The 21,561-nt window shown below is 37.7% G+C and overlaps 1 protein-coding gene across 1 annotated transcript in view; it reads left to right on the forward strand.

Moving 5' to 3' along the window:
* The window catches only part of Dcc (DCC netrin 1 receptor), a 1,292,183-nt gene that overhangs the window by 1,226,738 nt on the left and 43,884 nt on the right, over positions 1–21,561 (forward strand). The window contains exons 24-25 of the mRNA XM_004623665.2: positions 2,939–3,165; positions 11,583–11,699. Of these exons, the coding sequence (XP_004623722.1) occupies positions 2,939–3,165; positions 11,583–11,699 (344 nt within the window). The remainder of the gene's footprint in view (positions 1–2,938; positions 3,166–11,582; positions 11,700–21,561) is intronic.

The following is a 21,561-nucleotide window of genomic DNA, read 5'->3' on the forward strand; positions in this document are numbered from 1 at the left end:
CTTGAAGTACACAAGACTCCCTGGGAGGTCGTTAAAACACAAACATTCCCTATCCCGCATCTCCACATTTCTGATTTAATAGTTTTGAGATGGAAACTGGGAGTATGTGTCCTTGATAAATTCCCAGGTATTACTGATGCTTCCCATGGAGGGGCCATACCCTGGGAACCACTGTCCTAGTAGCTTCTTCATACACATTTCGAAGATTCTTATGGTGAAACAATAGGAACTGAACACTGCAGTGAGGATGTCATTATGTGAGAGAAGTAGCAGATGGGAAGAAGGTCAGGGTGGCAGCTGTTTCGGTAAGGTTTTAAGACAAAATTTCAGACAATTTAGTTATGAGCTCTTGCTAGTTTTATTACACACCTGTGACAGATGCCTGGAGAGGGAGTCTCTCCAAAGGCAAAGACTTCTGTTTCAAAAGGAGAGGTCATAGGGGAAAAATGTGCTCAGATGGCCATTGATAGAATATGCACAAAAAGCAAATGAAGACTGGTTAGAGACTTTTAGACTCTGTACTGATAGCTGGATGGGTGAGTAGATTCTGAGCTAGGGCTTGATCTGATTATAACCCCTCAGAAAATTGCTCATGCATTGACTCAGAAATAGTCATTTCTTCCAGGTGAGTGCATGAATCACAAAAACATAGAGCTTCTTCCTCAGCTCAGGCTTGAAACTTTGTTTAGGATATATGACACCTAGATATGCCGGGTCCTCGAGTCATGGAGAAATTAATGAAAAGGCCAAGGAAGAGAAAAAGGAAGGAAGTTGGAAGGAAGGAAGGAAGGAAGGAAGGAAGGAAGGAAGGAAGGAAGGAAGGGAAAACCAGAATTCACAATTGTTTTAAAAAATTTTATTATTTTTTTTACTATAGCCTATTTAAATACTGTGTTGTCCTCAGAAGTCTGATTAGGTTGCCCTGGATATGGGAGCTGATGCTTCTCTGAATGTAGTTACACAATGCTGGGGTTGGTATTTAGGACTTTTATCTTGTAGAAAGGACAACAGCAAGGTCAAGCCTCCAAGTCTGAGGATAAGATTAAATTCTTCTACACTGTTATGAGGTTTAAATCACATCAAAAGCTTTGTATGTGTTGCAGAACAGTTCAAGAGGACAGGCAAAGTGTAGGGAAATGAAACAGGGAGCGTATGGTTAGCAGTGAGCTATGTGAAAACAGAGAAGAATTATCTAGGAGTTATTTTAGATGATTGTCTAGAGACAGTGCAGATTTGCTGACCGGATATCAGGGAAAGTCAGGTCGGTGTCAGGGACATAGTAGAGTAGAGAAAACACTTTGTTTCTGTAATAAACTACAAAATAAATATTAAGTGGAAAGTTCTTTGTTTCCTTGTCTCATCAGTATGCGTCAAGAGGCATGCAAAAGAATATTGGGAAAACTCAACAAATTGCAACACCAAACATTTCTTAATTGTCAAATATTTACAGAGTTTCTTATTCCACAATTGGGAAAGCAAAGCCATTTACCAAGTGGCTACAAGGAGTCCTTGAGTCATTTAGCAACCAGAGAAAGCTACCATCCTTACAAATGAGGACTGCGGGAGAAGAAGTTCGCTGTGCTCTTGTCAAAGCTGGGATTTAACTGTTTGCAGTCTGTGTTTGAAGAAGCATTATTTTATTTAAAACATTACCTGAAGTTACAAGTAAAGATTAAAAATCATAAGACTGTGGCACAGGAATCAAAAACGGTTTCTGCAAAGGCTTAAATAATACAATTTGTTTAGCATTTTCAAGCTCTACCTGCTCCATAACTATACAATGTTGCCACTGCAGTGCAAAAGCAAATGAAGTTGGCTTTGTTCTAATGAATCTTTATTTACAAATATAAAACAAAACAAACAAACAAAAAAGCAGTTCATGGCCTGCCAGCCATAATTCTGTGACTCCCTGCTATAGAGTGGCTAACATGACTTACATCACACTTCTTTTTAGTTTTTACTTTTTATTTTTTATTTTAGGGAAGGGTCTATAGGGTGTCCAGGGTCTCACTACTAGATCAGACTCATAGTAATCTGACTGTTTACAGCCTCCCAAGAGCTGGGATTCCAGGCATGTGCCACCACGCCTAGTCTCAATTGCAGTCTCAGCGAGCCCCGGGGGCGGGGCCTGCACTGCACGCCCAGGGATGGAACCCCCAGCCCCTGGGCCTGCTTGCAGGTGCTTTAACCATCACACTTCTTAATGTGTATAAAGCTGTTGAGTTTTATCAGCCCCAAAATGAGATCATCACTTGATGAGTAAAATTTGGGTTGCTAAACCTTATGCAAATAAAAGACATTTGAAGTCCATTTCCAAAGATAGATCTATCTCTTCAGTTTTCAATGGACAGGACACAGTTCATTGTGGTTGAATTTGGGCACTAACTGGAAGGCAGATGTGTTTCACTCACCTAAAAATGTCCTCATGCAGCCTTTTGTTTTCAAATAGCCAATGTCCCACTCACATTAAATTACACAGCTGAAGTACAGACTTTCTTCTAAGCCCCAGTCTTAGCTGTTGGCTCAAATTCTGGCCTTTTTATTTTGATCTGCTCTTTCAAAGCAACTCCTTCATTTATCTCCTAAACAGATGTTGCAGTCAGGTACCGTATGCCTAGCTCCAAAGATTGGCATATGGCTCCATCTAACCCACTGTCACCTTGTGCATGAATCGGCAGCTTATGAAGCTGGAGTAGGAAGCTTTCTGGCAGGCAGCCGAGGCCCTGGGGATTCAGCACTGCATCTCCTATAATGTGGTGAAGCTCCAGGGAAGAGGAGAAAGGCAGCCAAGATTAGGCTGCCAATTTGGGGGTTTCAGGGTGTTCCTGTGGGAGTCCTTTTGTTTCCTTCCCTGTATCCAACTTGAATGGACTGAGGAAGGGAATGAAAGAAAAACTGCTGAATAGAAGTGTTCACATTTGCTTACTTTGTTCCACAGGAAACGGGCCACCCACAGCGTGGGCAAAAGGAAGGGCAGTCAGAAGGACCTCCGGCCCCCTGATCTTTGGATCCATCATGAAGAAATGGAAATGAAAAATATTGAGAAGCCATCAGGCACTGACCCTGCAGGAAGGGACTCCCCCATTCAAAGTTGCCAAGACCTCACGCCAGTCAGCCACAGCCAGTCAGAAGCCCAACTGGGGAGCAAAAGCACCTCTCATTCCGGTAATTATCATCCCACTGTGACCAGGGAAAGCACCCCAGGAGCCAATTCTCTATTCCTTCTGTTATGGATATGACCTCCCATTAACTTGCATGCTATTAATCAATAATTTAAATAATCTAAATTTGGTTGATTAACCAGTTGCATGCATTATTCTCCCTCATCCTTTTGCCTGTCTTTTATAATTTTGATAACTACTGAAAGTTCTATTAGGATTAATATAGTATGGAAATATTGAAATGAGAAGCCAAAATGAATTAGTTGCTTTGTGAAATCTTAAAAGTGTTGTCAGGGCAATCAAGTTTGAAGCTACTGAAACATTTTTTTCCAGCTTTCAATCTCTATAAATAGACAGATACATAGATAGATAGATGATAGATAGATAGATAGATAGATAGATAGATAGATAGATAATTTATTCCAAATTTGTTGTCAATTCTTTTTTTTAATCCCAGATTTGGGCTATTTGAAGTATGAAAAAATAGTCTGCTATGTGGGCTGTCATTACCATGGCCAGCAATTGTAATAATCAGACAACCACTTTATGTGACCACTAATTTGATAGTTTAAAAGCTCTTGATGTACAAAGGGATCTGAAAGAAATAGTTTCTTGTCCAGTGACTGGTTCAGAAGAGCAAATATCCAGGAGTCACTAGGAGATCTATAAAGCGGTCATGCTTCGCTTTCTGTGGGCTCTCACATTATCTGAGGACTTATGGGAAGTAGAATGACTACTCAAATATCAGGAATCCCTTGGACTACTTGTGTTGTCATTATAGAATGAGTAGTTACTCTTTTTAAATTAAATTAAAATATTTTAATTATTTGTATAACTGGTTTAATAGGCTTTTTCAGTTCTAAATTGCATAAACAAGGATTTTAATTACTACTTTTCAGCAATGGGTTGTTGAATGTTGCTTTTCTAGCCTTTACATAATATCTCAAGCAGATTCCATAACTTTCCTTTCACTTTTATTCGTTAAAGGACAGCCTAGTCATTGAAAACAGTAATGTAAAGTTTAATTTAAAATGTTCCTGCCTCATACTGGATAGAATTTGGGTCCGGGAACTTGGAATTACAAATCATTTTTTAAAATCCTCTATGATTCAGAGGGGTTGTTATTATGGCAGAAGAGTATGTTCAGTATGTTTAAGAAAAACCTCACCATCTTTTTCTTTACCTCTCTAGTGCTTGGCATATTACAAGAAAGGGATGTTGTAAGGAGGAGTTTATGGGAAAAATAACGAACTCTTTGAGGTTCATTACTGCTTTTCTGGACCTGAGGCATAGCATGATCCTGAGTAGCATCCAAATTCTGAATCTCTTAGGAAGCACAAGGATGAATTCTTTACCTGACCCTGTGGGATTCTTCTGCTGCCCAATTCCATGCTATGAGACAACAGACCAGGGTTAATAATCTCTTAGCAGGCACAGCTCTCCCTCGTGATCTCCTGAGGCCTTTGGTGAGCTTTGGAATGTCAGTTGCAAGGAGAAGTCTCAATATTGACCAACTTTCCACTTGCTACTTGACTCATGATAAACTCCTTATCTTTTTCAGGCTCAGTGGTAAGAGACTATTCTGCCACGAGCCCTCTGTCTTCCTCTGTTCAATTACCCTTCTACTTGTTTAGATAGAGATATGGTAGGCAAGCAAGCCTGCTCTCTGAATCCCTGTGCTGGCTTCTATCTGAAAGGTAAATCCTTTTGTAGATGATTTGTTCGGTGGCTTTATGTTTAACCGGACTCCAGCAAGCAGAATTAACCTCTCACTGGAAGACATTAATTGGAATCAAATTGCCTCTGCCTTCAAAGAGTGTTGTCAGCAACACCTATGATACTTCTTGTACATTTCCCTTTTTCCATTGTATACTGAGGTAACAGGTAGGGCACTCAACCTTTTTCCATTGTATACTGAGGTAACAGGTAGGGCACTCAAACTAGTTTTGAAGTCCTAAAACAGGTTTAACCACAAATGATGGATGTTTTCTTTAGAATTAGAATGTTTGTCTCTATTTGCTTCAATTTGAGGACCTTGTTGACTACTTTGTAGTAACAAGTAAAGTTGCCCTCAAAATCCTGCAAATAATATTTTGCATTACACTGTGCATGTGTTCTTAGTTAATAAATGTAAACATCTACACACAGTATTAAGAAGAATTATAATTAATGATGGGTCTCTGAGCAGGCAATAATTATGAAGGAAAAGGTTGCCTCATGTTCAAAGCTGTGGTATGTGTTTTCATACATTCTATTACTTACTCTTCATAATATACTTTGAGATCAGTGTTATCATCATCCTCTTAAAAACAATGGAAGAACTAAAATTAAGATAATTTAAGTAACATGCTCAAGATTTTAGGTTTGTATTGGCCAGCCAGGACTGACAATTCTTCTAACCAAATCTGTGCTTTGGTGATCTAATGCCTATCAACTTACGCAATACATTTTTTACAGATGGACTTATTCTGTTTTCTACCCATGAAATTAGTTCTTTGACTGTTCCAAAATTATTTTATAATTTCTGTACTTTAATTCTGAAAAAGAAAATTGAACATTGGCTTAGATTTTAATGAAACTTTTTGCTTCTATCCATTTCATCCTTTCTTCCTACAACCAGTATGCAAACTACTTAAGCAAAATCTACCTTATTACCTAACCATCACATTGGATCATGCAACTGAAATAACCAGGAACTAAGATGACAAAAGTTATCACTTTATGAGATATCTCTTCTATGTATAGCAGATTTCAGAATTCCTCTCTTCACTTACATACAATAGATAAAGGCAAGTGTTCACCTCCACGACTTACAGATAGAATCTGCTTTCTTGAAATAAATTTCTAGTGTGAATCTACTGTAGCAACGCAGCAGGATCAGTCCCTTACTTTTGTTTCTGAGGCATAAAGAGTAAATGTTAATATTTTTGTATTTGGTAGTATTTGACTTTTTGTGTAAAAATAAAATAAGTTCTGGTTAGCAAATAACATCTTTGAAGAGACCACATAACACATTATAGCCAATTTTATTGGGTGCTAACTTTGTGGGTTTTTTTTTCTTAACTTCTTTACATAATTGCTCCATATTTTATTTAAATTTCCCAAACCCATTTGGAATAATGGTAATTAGTATCAGGTAGCCTCTTTAAGATACAAATAATCAGGCACAGTAGTACATGCCTATAAACTGAGCATTCTAGGAGGATTACTACAAATTTAAGCCCAACCTAATTTAGTAAGTTAGCAAAACCCTTTCTCAAAAATAAAGAACTGTGGAAGGGAAAGAAACTTCGAGGGGAAAGAACAATGGGGATAAATTAAAGGAGAAAAATAAGAAACAAGGAAAGGAACAAGAAATATATATGTATATACAAAGAATAGCTTGGATAATTATGTTGCAAATTTCTGCTGAGGAGCAGTTAATGCTTATGTGTTTTCCTTTCCTATTAAAAAAATTGACCAATTTTTTCATGCTTATGTCTGGTAATCTGAACTACTAATTTGAAAACAATGGTACACAATATGACTATTGTGGAATTCCTATCATTTTGTTTAGTGAAATTATGTAGCGTTTCTGGTTTGGTTTTTTATTACATTTATTCTCATAAAAATTGGGTCTCACTACACAGATTGAACTCACAGTGATCCTCCTGTTTTCAGTCTCCCAAGCGCTGGGAATGCTGAAAACAGGAGGACTGCTTCGAGGCCGAGCTGCATGGTGAGACCCTGGGCCAAATACAAAAAAATAATTTCATAAAAATTAAAGAATAAAATAAAATAGATATTGATTTCCAAAAACAAGAAATAGCAAAAGTTAAAATATAGCTTAGTTAAAGGCTCTGGGTTCAATGCCTAGTAAAGGAAAATAAAACTTTTTTTTAAAGCCCAAGCATGTAGCTTACTATGACGACTGTGGCATATATAAAACAGAGAGAAAAACAGAAAGTTACTACCTGTCATAGTTTGTAAAAGTTTTAGCAAAGGTTCATGTGTTAAAAAGCCTTGCTCACAGTCTATGGTGTCCGCCAGGATGCAGGGCCTCATGGAAGTACTGCTAATGCCAGGTCTTTGGTCACAGGAGAGCTCGGACTTGGCCCCTCCCTGGCTGACCTCCACCCCTGGGGCCTGCGGTGAGCAGCCATGCTCTATCACAAGCTCCGGCAACAGGCCAAAAGCAACAGAGCCAACCAATCATGGATCGCAACCTTGAAAACCATGCGCCAAAACAGAGTCTCTTCAGGAGTTCATTATCTTGAGTGTTTGTTACACTGTGGAAAACAGGATAGCAGACTTTTGCAGACTCCTAAGAAATCAAGAATCTAGTCCAGGGAGGCAGAGAAAGGATTTATGCGGCTTGCCTGCTCAGAGAAGCTCATGCTTCCTAACTTCTGAGCCCTAAAGATAGTGTCACAAAGGATTTATTAATTATGGGGGAGATTCAAACAAAGGCAGTTATTTAAAAGCAACAACAGGCTTATGTAACTGTAGCCATTCCAGCCTACCTGCCTCAGGTAAGGAGTCTAACCTGTTCCCTGTATGGCAGGGACACTGCTACAAATTAGAGAGTGCAGTCCTGGTGCTTGAGGGCAAAGGAGGAAGAGAAGGGATTTAGAGAACTGAACTTGTAGCATAGAAGAGCCCGGAAGGGCGGGAAGAATGAGTGGGGAATGTGCTCTGCATGCAGGAACTATTGTTCCCCAGTCAGAGGATCACCTTTTCAAATACGCTAATTTCTTCTTCAGTTATAGTCATGTAAATATCACTAGTGTACTGCATCAGTCAGGGTTTTACTAGAGAAATAAATACAAGAAAAGACACACGAATGTATAAAAACTTATGAGACTGGATTATAACGGTGAGCCAGAGTCGGATAAGGAAGCGTGCAGAGGGGGTCTGCACACTGGAGACTGCAGGATTCAGCCCAGGGTCTGGAGCTCACTGCAGTGTTCCACGCAAGTCCGTACTGGGATCCCAGCGGGTCTGTGACAGCTGGCTGAGGAGTCTAGAAGCAAGTAGACCATGTCCAAGCCGAAGGTGAAGATAGGAGCTATGCTGAAGAATGGAAACCTCTGTCCTTCGTCCTTTCCCTTTTAAGTCATCTAGGTGATGAGCCACCCGACGATGTAGAATTACTGAGTCAATTTAGTGAAGTTACTAAACTTTCCAAGTTGACACAGTCAATCAACCGCTACAGTCCATCCCTTGTCCACTTGGCAACTAAACACGTTTCTTTAAACCAGTCTCTAGATACAAAGGCATGCATATAACTATGTCTAACATACCATAACTATCCTGTACAAAAAATGGAAATGCACTAAGTTCCTCACCAGAATAAAAGGTAAGTTTTCTTTGGCTCATGCTTACACTTATAATTTCATAACTTCAGCATTATAACGAACGTTTAACAATCCTGCCAGTGAGACAGCTCAGTGGCATAAATGCCTGCTTGGCAAGCACAAGGTCCTGAGTTCAATCTCTTGTACAGAAAACAAACTAACAAACAAAAAACACTCCTTAAGACCCAGCATTATGTCTATCAATATTATAGTATATCAGAGCCATATAAGGAAGAAATAATACAATTTTAATCCTCTTTCCTGTAGCTGATCAAGGGGTCATAGCTGGTATTTAGAACTGCCTTCTTCCACTACCCATTCTATATTCCCTTGACCATCAGCAAGTACCTCAGCAGGTCTTGTTCTTTTCTTGATGGAGAGACCCATACCCTAATTCACAAAGGCTCTGGACTATTTGTCTTTCTGCCTGTATTAGGGTATTGTAGTATCTCATTAACTTTAATAACAGGGCATGGTAACATTAATAGGCACCCTAAAGGAGCTCCTGTACTCCACCTACATTTTTTCTTTCCTCCACTGAGGAGTAGTAGTCCAATTTTCCCATGATAGTGTGGATCAAACAACCCAGACAGCACTGTGACTCCCTCTTCAGCTTCTTTCCTCAGAGTCATGAGGAGACCAAAATGACCAGGAGAAAATCTTAGCTTGCAGTTCAGTGGTATCATTGTTCTGCTTCCTGGTACAAGCCTTACCCTCTCTGGAACTAGAACTTCTGATCCAGTAGAACATAAGGTCATGGAGACAGGAAGCAAAAATTTTGCTAGTGGATCACTGGGGGTAATGGTGAGTGGTACCATTCCTACTCCCACACCTTGATTCCTGGACCCATGAATACTGGCTATGCGAGACATAGTACCATATAGTGTATGCTGATTCAAAGCATAAACAGCCTTTTGAAACCCACGCCCTGAAAGCTATTGCCACCTAGCTGATGCTGCAATTGTGTCTTCCGAAGACCATTCCACCTTTCTATCAACCTAGCTGCACCTGGATGATGAGGTACATGGTAAGATAATGAATCCCTTCATTGCTCTGGCAGAGATTTTCTAGCTTCCACCACTGACCTGCAGGTCTTCCCAGTGCAGATCCATGAAACAGGCCTGCATGAGACCTTTTGTGGGCTCTAGGCCTCCAGCTGGATTTATGGGAGGCATTGTTATGAGCTCTCAGTCTTCAGCTAGACTCAAGCAAGACATTACTTGAATGGAATCCAGGCCTTCAACTGGAGTCTTGGGTCTTTAGTATGTAGACAAATTTCCTGCACTCTTTGTATATGATTCTTTGGGTGATTCATCATAAAATAATATTATAAATTAAATGTCCTGTATTATATTATTGTTCCCCTTGAAAAACCTCAAACCATGACACATACTTCCGAAAAACTTTATACGTCAAAAATAATAGTAGTAGGGCCAGGGAGATGGCTCAGTGGAATAAGCGCTTCCCTGGCAAGTGCAAGGGCCTGAGTTCAGTCCCTGGTTCCACCAATAATAATAATGATAATAATAATAATAATAGTAGTAGTAGTAGTAAAATAATTTTGTTCATATTTCCAGTGAACTCATGTACCAAATACAGTCCAGTCTCAGAAAAAAGTAATCTTCAAAATTAAAAACACTGAAAAATATCAAAAAGTTTTATTAGAAAACAATGTCTCTATTACCATAGATGGATCTAAAATTTTTCTGAGAAAAAAATTTTTATCAAATGTTGTTCTAATTATTATATTTATGTCAAATAGAATTTTAAAAACTAAATAGGAGGGAAGACTTATTTTAGTTTTTATTCTTTTTCTTTGATCTTTTGATCCTAGTTTTTATAAAATTCCTTTTTATTACATACAATATTAACTATTTTTCCATACTAGATTATCTATATAAAAAGAATTTTCTTTCCCATTTTTTCTGATGTTGCTATTTAAAAACTCATACAATTTTAAATGCTTTGGTCCCCTAGGAAGCTTCTTCAGAGCTGCTACAGCCGAAGGGCACTTTCTGCTTTGGATTATCTTCAGTCAATTCTGGAATCTTATTCACCTTTCTTCTTCTCTGTGTAGTTTCTTGTAGATGGATATGCAGCCTTCCACAAAGACTTTGTGATAGAAACTTGAAATTAGTTTGCTAGAAAATATTTTCTTTTTTTTTTAACTTAGAGGTAAGAGTTATTTTTAGATGCGCTTGTGGGTTTTTTTTGTATACAGATTCTGACTAAGGTAGCCACCATTGTCTCACCTTCATGCAAGTTTTAGTCAGTCTTATTCCACCTCATAATTAGGCTTTATTTAAAAAAGAATGTATGCATATGATATAGAAAAGTTAAAGAAGTTGAAAAGTTGTACCCAAAAGTGTAAAAATGATGTGTGAACTTTCTAGACAGATATTCAGTATGCACGTACAACATGTGCTTGTATGTGTACATACAGACCTATGTAAGTGCAGGCACAGTATGATTTTACATGAATATTACATGAGTACAGGGAACACACATTATTCAGAAATTCAATCATTTTCTTAGCAAGTAATATCATAAGCTTTTTGATCTGCATATATAAATTTTTGTCTTTTAAGTAGCTCTTTTTATGGTATTTAACGGAATTATAGTAAACTTATGTAAATATGACCATCTTCACTCTTCAATTACAATTTATTTCTCATATTTAATGAGTTAATATCAATAAGCCTAAAGTAGTAATTCCTTAGATTTCAGTAAATAATACAATGTGATATTAAGTAGCTATTAAAATATCACTAACATCTACAGACGAAGATGTTCAAGCCATTTTTGTAAGCAAGTTATAAATAAATATCAAGATGTGCTTCTCTACCATTACATGGACTTACATATGAGCAAGAGATAGGCATCAAACTATAATTTGTGATTTTTTTCTGGGTAACGAGCTAATGGTTAACATCCACTGTGAAAATGTATTGTTTGAATGAAAGTAAAACTGCACTATCATTTAAAACATCTATAATTTTAACAGTTGCAAGGCATTTGAATGCCTGGATTAAACCTGAAACGTTGCACTTTGTGTTATCAAAGCAATTCTTACTTGTTTCTCTAGGTCAAGACACTGAGGAGGCGGGCAGCTCCATGTCCACACTGGAGAGGTCGCTGGCTGCACGCCGAGCTACGCGGGCTAAGCTCATGATTCCCACGGAGGCCCAAGCCAACAATCCTGGTGAGCGAAGCCTGGAGACACAATTCCTTTTTTTTAATTGTTCTATAAAATATCAAATTATCAGAAATAATTAGGATCTTCTTTGAAATTTTTAGGCAAATGAAAATAATGACTGAAACCTTACATTTCTGGTTAGAAGTTCATAATGTTTACTCTGTTCTCATATTTCTGAATATCAGCTGGCAGTTAGAATGTTACATACTGAAGGGATAGAAATATGAATTTATGTAAAAAGAGCTGAAATTTCTCATTATTTTTGACTCCATTCTAATGACCAGTAGTTTGGTCTTTTTACTTCTTTATTAGGTTCAACTTTTATTCTTAAATAATGTAGCTCCCGTGAAGCGAATGCTGCCATCCATTTACTTACCAGCCCCTCTTTGTTGAAGATTTCTGTCATTTTTTACATCCTCTGATGATGTGACTGTCTAGGGATCACTTCCTTTCCAATTATCTCTCTGATCAATCTTGGTAATTATACTATTCATGCAGGTGATCCATCTGATACTGGACTGTTGGTTCCTTTTGTTACCTGCAATGCTATTGGCTCCTTCCCACCTCTCTCCATCAATTCCATGTCACAGCAAACCAATACAAAGTGTCAGTTTCTGTCATCCTTCTTCCTATCAGCTTATTATTAGATTGATGCTCACCTATTATTGCTCCCTTGCCAACAGTTCTTCAATCCCACTAAGGCCTCCAGTTTACTCACTGGGCCACCTTCCCTCTGTATTCTCTCTTGTGTCCTCATTTCCCTTCAAACTCAACTTGGAATTTGTAGTCATTTATTATCTTCTGTCTCACCTCCCTTGGTCCCCGTTCCCCATCTTACTCACTTTAAAGAGAAAAAGCAAGTTCAACGCTGTTTAAATTAGCATCTCCACCACTTCCTACCTTGTGCCTTCCCAGCACATCTGTCTGGAGAGGAGCGCTCGGCCTACTCACTGGGTTTGTATGGTCACAAGTCCACTGGGGCTGATTTCAGGTGTTCAGAAAAGGTCAGTGCATTGCTTTAGTAGTTCACTATTTCACTTTATGGGATGAACGTCTTCTGTTTCTTCTCACTTTTCAGACTTCAATACCTGTTAGCATCCACCATTCTTAGTGACTGATCTTCCCCCTTATCAAGGAAAGAGAAACACTCAGAAAATTATATTCATATCTTTGTATTATATCTCACTGACCTGCCTATGCTCCTGTCTGAGAATCCTACTGCTGCTGCCCCTTCTCACTCACCCAAGCACTCCTGAGTTATCCTTTCCCTTGAGTGCAGCACTAATATCTCCTCCTTAGTAATGACTGTTCTGCCCTAGCTCTATAGTTTTAAAACACTTCTGATACCACATCTCCCTCCTGCTTCCCTCTCCTTTACTGAAAAATTGAAATTGTCTGTACTTACTTTCACATCTCAGTGATCTTTATTAGTTTGAATGAGATTTTCACAATCACTATGTTTGCCAATGTTATCAGTATCACACAGCATCAAATGGTATAATCAAATCTGTCAACAAAATTTGATATAGATCCACATAATTGTTCTCTCGATGACTTTTTTCCCTTGGCCTGTAACAGTTTAGGCCTCCAGTTTCCTTCCTTCCCATGGGCTACTCCTCCTCGGTATCTTTTACTTATTCCCATTATTTTTACTGATCTATTAAGAGTAACAGTTCCTGTGAGACACATGCTTTAGACTTCCTCTCCTTCTGTCTACCCCAGCATTACAGATAGCATCATGTTGGAGCCCTGATTTAATGCTATCTAAATACCAGTGCATCCCAAACTGTAGTTCTATCCTTGTCTTTTCCCAGAGTCCATATTAACCTTTAATTCTTTATCAACTCAGCCTCTCCAAATGGCTGATAGTTACACCAGCTACATTCAGAATAGCAGTTGTGCTTGTGCATAATCCCCCACCCCATCTCCAAATCTAATCATTGTACCATTTTTCTTCATTTCAAGAAATGCTGCCATTGTTAGTTCACTTACTCTGATCAGAAGCTCTCATTTGATGTTTCTTTTTTATGATTTTTCCCCCTTCCAAATTCAACATGTCACTAAACCCTGTATTCACTGGTTTCAAAATTTACCTGAAATTAGACTACTGCTTCCTATCTTTACTGCTTTGTTAGCTTTAACCAAATCATCACCATCTTTTACAGAGTACAAGAGCATGGTAATTTACTTATAAGTTGTCTCTTTGGCTATTGCCCCTCCGATCAGTCCGCTACACTACAGCCTTCCACTATATGTAGCCCGATTTGTTTCTTTTCTGATAGAACAGTGATGATACCATGGTATAGAAGACCCCGTGTACTCTACCTCTGTGCTTATCCCTCATCTCACTTCCTGATACTTTTTGCAGAGTCCATTACAGCTAAGAACCCTCCCTCCTCTCCACTCCTTGGACAGAAATGTCTAACTCAGTGACTCTGAGTCTGCTGTTTTCTTTCCCTGGAGTCTCCTTTTGCATATATTTATATGGCTCCTCCTTTTAAGTCATTCAAGTTTCTTTTCACCTGCTAGCTTTACAAGTGAAGTTGGTCTTCCCTGATCACTGCCTAACAAAGTATATCTGGTCTATCTGCCCTTCTCCTTCTACGTGATTGCATTACTGACTATCACCATCCAACTTGCATTTTGTACCGATTTATTATTTGCTTCCCATTTTTAATATAATCTCTATCAAGGCAGGTATTTTGCTTATTTTGATCTCTTTGTCTCTCTAGGACCCAGAATACTACCTGGCATACTGTAGACACTTGATACAATTTTGCAGATAAATGAATGAAGAGTTGTTAGATTCTAAGTAACATTATGTGTCATGCCTTCCCTATGTTCTAATACATCTTCTCTCAATTTTATTGTAATAATTACAAAAGCATGGCTGGCATTTACAGTAAATGCTCATGAAGAAGATATTGCTATTATGCCAGACTGACTGATGAGGGAACTGGGGCTTGGTGAGGTCAGGCAGCTACCTTTCAGTTACCCAGATAGTAAACAGTAGAGCCAGACTTTGGGCTCTGAAGTCTGGTTTTAGTTCTGTGTACTTTATCATTACCCTAGCTGTAATACTTAGAATTAAGCTATTGCCCTTTATCTTTGATTAGTTTCACTGAAAGGAAACACTATGCCCTTAAGTGCCACCTCTAGCCACTCTCCTCTTGTTACTAAGTTCTACCTGCACCAATCTTCTATAGCTTTCTCATCAAAAATAGCTGTGACTCAATATCTTACAGGACTTCTCTTTCCCCTATGGAACTGCTGCATCCAAGAGGTTCCATGTTGTATTGATTGTTTTACAGTGTCTTCTGAGTCCCTACCTGTTCACTTAGTCCACTATGTCATTCTGTTCCTTATAGTCACACCTCAACTACTAAGACAGCTCCATAACTAGCTTTTCTGTCTTCCAGGCATTATGTGTCCTAATTGCAAGATTTCTCCCTTAAGGCAACATGGCATTGTACTTTTTTAAAGTTATCTAGTGGTTCCTATTGTCTATCAAGATAAAATAAAACAAATAAGATAAACACTACCGCCACTTCAGCAGAGCACATGGAAGTCCAGTCTCTTACTACTGGTCCCTATATGTACCCCAACTCTCGCCATCCCACAATTATATTAAATACAGACTTGTCAGTCCATCACTACGTGTTGTCCTTTGCTTGTTTGTCCCTCAGCATACTTCCTCGCGTTGGCAGTCACTCAGTGGAAGTCCAGCCTAGCAATGCTTCCTGTCTTTACTCTATCTAGATATGATGACTCCCGTTTTTACACTTGAATAACAATATTTTATTTTACCTTCTTGGCTTTTTTATACTGCCTTATATGCTCAGACATTCAAGTCCAAATATTTCCTCTTCTACCTTGATGGGAATTACTTCAGAACAAGGTAGTAATGTGTGCAATGCACCTTTGTCCACATATTGCACAGCTTAGTACCTAGCACAAAATTGGTGCTTGCTAAATATCTATCAAATGAGCTAAATATCTATCAAATGAGTGAATGAATGAATATATGCCTTCCTGTGCTGGTAACAGATCAGTTTATGATGCTATTTTTTTTAAATTTAGAAATTGAATATCTTCTGGTATTTTGAAATATTAAAGTCAGATAAAATTGTTTTCACTAAACATTAAAAAGTAGTTTAGAAATAGCAATGAAATGCAGTCTAACAAGTCTTGAGAACTTTTCAACTTTTGAACATCACTTGATAAATATCTTGCTACTCATTGTTTCATTTAATCCTCATGATAGTATCGTGTCTTTATTCCACCTTGGTATGACTCCCCTTTTTCATATTTGAATAACAGTATTTTATTCTATTTTGTAACTTTTATGTATTGTCTTATACATCCATGTTTTCCTGTCCAAATATTACCATAACTAGTCTTTCTGTCTCTAGTATCTTCCAGATATTCTATCCTACTTGTAAGATTTCTTCCTTATTTAAAGGGAAGTAGTTGCTGGGTTGGGGAGAAGGACAGGAGAAGGGAGTGGAGGAAGATCAGTCTAAGTATGTAAGCAGGATTGTTTGAACGGCTAGAGGATGCATTTCTCCTATCTCAGGAAAGAAGCAGTTGATCCTTTACCTTGTTTCATCTCCATTTTTAGTTGTTTCTCTTTTTTCTCTTCTTTATTTCTTATGCATTTCTTTGTTGATTTCTCTCTTCTTCCAATTTTGTATGCATGTATTTGGTTGTATGAATGACTGATTGGAGGTCAGCACTGTGTATTACAGCAAATACTGTTAATTTCATATTATTTTTGGATGCAAATTTGCATCACTTGTGATTTATTCTGTTTTAATTCTAATTTGTACACTTTAAAAAAAAAAAGCTCCACATAGTATTGCACTCCATAAATTTATTCAGGGGATCCTATTGTCTATCAAAATAAAATAAAACAAATAAGGAAAATACACCATCTAGACACTGTAATAAGTTGTGTTTTTGATATAGGAGAAAGAAACTTCCAACCTGAAAGATTTCTGAGGGGGGAGTATTTTGAAGATGATTAATGGTAATGTGTCTATGCATCATTTACTATGTTGAGTCTGTGTTCTCTAAAATTGAAGAATGAATTTTAGGAACAACAGAAGTCAAGTGCAGAATGTATTTATTGAGAGAAAGGAAGCTTCTGTCCTAGAGAAGGGCAGAAGACCCGAGTGGGCTGCCAATAAACCTGCCTTTTCTAGAGATTTTCATAGAGCAAATCCATGGCTCAAGGTAGGTCCAAGGCAGGAAAATGGAACTCACAAGGCTGGCATAAGGTGGGTAAAACTAGCATCATCCAATAAGATTACAAGCATAACTGCTCAGGTAAAATTAATTAAATAGAGATCAAAGGAGAAACAAGTTATGTAGCAATTGGGCATGAATACAGAACAGGGGCTTTTCCTGTAGGGCACTGGGTCAGTGACTCTTCATGGCTTTTTTAAGGTAATTGATACCTATTTAGAATATCAATCTCTGATGCCTATCCCTAGGGAGGTATGTGGCTGCATTTGTTTAACCTTTTGTCTTAAAGACTGACCCACAGCTGGAGTGCTTATCTCTCCCACAGTTACCAGGTATTTCATTTTCTATACTGGCTCCTTCCAGGGCCTAACCCTGTCTGACTGCCTATACCATTTCTATCCAATTCAGCTGCCTGAACACGTACTATTTTCTGGAGAAATGGCTCTTGGTCCGCTTAAGCAACTCATTTCAGAATACACTTGGCTATCCTCAGAACCTCTAGGCTATACTGTTTTTCAATGAAAAAGATGGCTTTTATGCCTTCTATTATTTATAACTTCATTTTAAATAATTACTGAAAGTAGCATTTATATATTTCAGACATAGAAACTAAGGTTCTGAAAGTTTAAACCCACACAAAGCCTGTACTTATTCTGTCTTTTTATGGTAGTACCTCAGATTCTCATTCAAAGCTCTGAATTTCTTCACGCTTGATATAACAAGCTACGTCTTATCCAAAAAGTCTCACTCTACATAAATAAGACCCATAAAATGACCAGAAATTGACTTTTCTTATTTTAAATTATGAAATAATTCATGTACATGGTTTTGAATTGCTACATAGTTTTAATAAAATTTATTCTAACAAGGTTATTCTATTCTATTCTGAAATATAGCACACACACATGCACACACAAAGTCACTTGGTTCATGAACTTCTGTCATTCCATGACGCTAGGGAAGAGGGTCCTGTTCATGTTCTTGCAGAGAAGAGGGCTGAAGTCATATTCCTCACTCAGGGCAGAGTTTTAAGAGAAACCAAATCTTACCAAACATTTCTATTCAGGAACCAAACTGTTCATGAACAGAATCATTCATGAATCAAGATATTTCCATAATATGTTCACCAAAAGACACGTGCAAGTCTATAAGTGTTCTGTGGCATAGTATATCTTTGTTACAGTGAATACATACATAATAGTGTATTTTTCTAATGGAAAAACATACACCCATAAAAGTGAACAAGCTACAATTACAAAGCATAAGGTAAAAATCTCAGAGATAGTGTAGTAATACAAAAATCAAGTAGCTCTCTATTATTGAGTTTTGTAAAGTTCTAAGACAGGCAAAATGATTTATTGTACTAGAATCTGAAAGGGCCATCATGTTTTATGGAAGCTGCTTCAGGACCAGAGGAACTTCTGGATGGCTTTTTTTTTTTTTTTTTTGGTTCAATCCAAGGTCCTGAGGATTGAACTCAGGACCTTGCTCTTGCCAGGCAAGTACTTTTTCTACTTGAGCCATCTCCCCAGCCCTACTGGACAGCTTCTGATGATGTGTTATCACCTTGTTATCATGTGTTATCACATGTTATCATTATCTTGCTTTGGATGATGCACACCCAGCATTTCACTTTGAAAACCCATTAGACGTTACTGTTAATTTATTCCCAACTTTCCATATGTATATTATAGCTCAGTAAGAAATGAAGAAGCAGTAGCATTTGTATCTTTCTTTGTCATTGGCTGAGGATGTGTGGGCTCAAAATTTATGATGGGCTGGGGAGATAGCTCACTGGCATAAGCACCTTCTTGGCAAGTGCAAGATCCTAAGATTGATCTCTGGTACAAAAAAAAAAAAAAAAAAGTATAGCAGATGTATTTTTAAATCTATTTGGTTCAGGGTCTCACATGCAGCTTAAACTCATAGTGATCCTCCTGTTTTCAGCTTCCGCTGCACGGGGATTACAGGCATGTGCCACCATACTCAGACTCAGTAGCCAACTCAGTGTGCCTCTGGGGTGTGGCCAGCGTGGCATGTGGTACTGGGGATCAAACCCTGGTCCCTACACTTGCCTAAGCAGAAGCTTAATCCACTCAGCTATCTCACCAGTCCTTGGCAGATGTTTAATATTTAAAAAATTTATTCAGTTTAAAGATACATTATCATTAATCATATTTAATTTTTTAAAAATTTATTTCAGTTAAAGACATACTCCCCTCTCCCTTCAAAAATACTCCTGCTTACTTTGAACATACCTAATCCATCTTTCTTGCCACTTTCTGAAGCACTCTGGAATCCTCTTCCATGAGTGTCTTTAGTTATGTTGCTTCAGTTCTTTACCTTTCCTTGTAATTTTGACTTTCAGGACAAGCAGTAATCACATGATGTCAGATACGGTGAATAAAGTGGAAGGGGATACATGATATTTTTATTTGTCAAAAATTGATGTACATGCTTTTAGTCAACTCAGAACATGGAGACAACTAGGATAGTATAGTGAAAGACACTCACAAAAGAGGATTTCCAGTACTGAATCTGGAAGTGGCAAGTGTGATGAGGTAGTAGAGTTCCATATGAGGGGGATATTTTGAGGATGATTAATGGCAATGTGTCTATGTGTCCTTTACTATAATAATTTTTTCTTTTTCTGTTCTTTTTTATTTTTAAAGAGAACAAAAATGATAAAAATGCACTAGAAATTACACAGAATTTCACTGAACAAAATGATAGGAATTCCACAATGGTTGTTATATGGCATATTGTTGTCTTCAAATTAGTTGCTCAGATTACCTGATATAAGCATGCAAAACTGGTCAAAAAATTTAAAAGAAGAGAGGAAAAAATAAGAATTAACAGCTATAATAATTTTTTAAAGACTAAAACATTCACCATATTTTCCAATCAGACTGTGTAGGTCAGTGATAGAGGGTTTGCTTAGCACTTGCAAAGAATTCAGTTCAATGCAGAGCACTGAACACAAAAAAATTAAATACCTTTGTCACATGCATTCTTCTTTAATACCTGAAATATTGCCACTGATGAAACCATGTCCAACAAAGGGAAACTACTTCAACTATAATTGATCTCCAAATAGATTAAGTTTTCTGCTGAAATATTCTCTTTGTGCTGGCTGTAATTGACCAGACCTTAGATAACTACAGCTAAAACATTGTGATCTAGATGTTGGCAGAGTTATAATTGCATTCAAAATATTACATACATATACTGAATTCTCCCATTTATGACTATGTAGATTTACTAGGCTTCTGAGACTTGCCTTATGTCTTGTATAAACTAAATCCATAGCATTATTTAGATTTGTAGCCACATAGGTAAAGATGTTGCGGTTCCATTTGGGAGTCATTATTTTGATATGCTTATTTTTCTTTCTTCCTTGACATTTTGTACCATACTCTATAAAATGTTAATTAGCAGGTAAAATATAAGCTATGTGAAGTTGTTTTGTGGTTTTTAAAAGCCACAGGGAAAATGTATTTAACTTCACAGGAGGGCAAAATCTGCTTATTTGTCAAAGATGATATTTCTTGATGGAAGTAATGGGTGGCATATGCTGCTACCAGCCTCAAAAGTGTCAAACCTAAGTAAGCTGATGCTTGTGTGGCACTTGCCAGTTGATGGCCCGGGCTGGAGAACAAAGGTATAGATTCCCAAGTCTAACCTTACTGCATACAAAACAGTGCCAAAGGGGGACCCTGTTTACAGTGGCCAAAGTAATATTTTCAATAATACCTCTTAATTTAACGAAATTAATTACAAAAAAACTTACAAGCATCAATATTAATTTTCCTGAAAAATTTAAAGGATCTGCATGGTCACATTCTGGCTTTCCTAGAAATCAGACTCCAAGGCAGTGGTTGGAAAGATTGATTGGTAAGAGCTTTCTGGGATAATGCCTCTGTGTGTTAAGGGTGTCAGGATAGATGAAAGAGAAAGTGAACAGGTGCTGCAGGTCAACAGAGGTCTCTGCTAACATGGGATTGCCCAAGTTGTTCCAAATCAGGCATGAGTAGGGCTGACCTTCTGCACTCAAATAATCTTTGATGGAAGTGATCCTCATGAAGGAGCAGAGAGCAATGTGACTTTGCATGTGCAGCTTCCTGTGGCTGAGATCCTGGAGAGATAATTAAAATTACGTTGAATCTCTAGAATGTTATGAAATTCAAATTTAATTTCTAGAATATTATGACATAATGAGATGAAACTATTTATGGGGCCACTTCCAATATATTTTATTCTGTGAAATTCTAGAGCAGAAGAGGGCATTAGAACTCAGAAGAAAGTAGGTTTAGAACCAATGGTCTATAATTTAACCACTTAACAGTTTATACTCAGCATCGCTGGGGCAGTGCCTCTGTTCACATACTGACTCTCCTGTGCATTGCTCCATCAGGCATTGAATAATGTAAATAGAAAACTTGTTATGTAAGTTTGATAACTTTTTTATATTTCCTGTTATTCCATCTTATAAAAATTAAAAAATGCAATTTTTAGTCATCCTATATTTAAATGATTTGACATGTAATTGGTTAATATTAGTATTTATCGAACAGAATCCTTTTCTATGTTTTGGTACAAGGTCTCACTGCACAGCTTGGAC

Source organism: Octodon degus, unplaced genomic scaffold (assembly GCF_000260255.1).
Source record: "Octodon degus isolate 3935 unplaced genomic scaffold, OctDeg1.0 scaffold00003, whole genome shotgun sequence".
NCBI lineage: Eukaryota > Metazoa > Chordata > Mammalia > Rodentia > Octodontidae > Octodon > Octodon degus.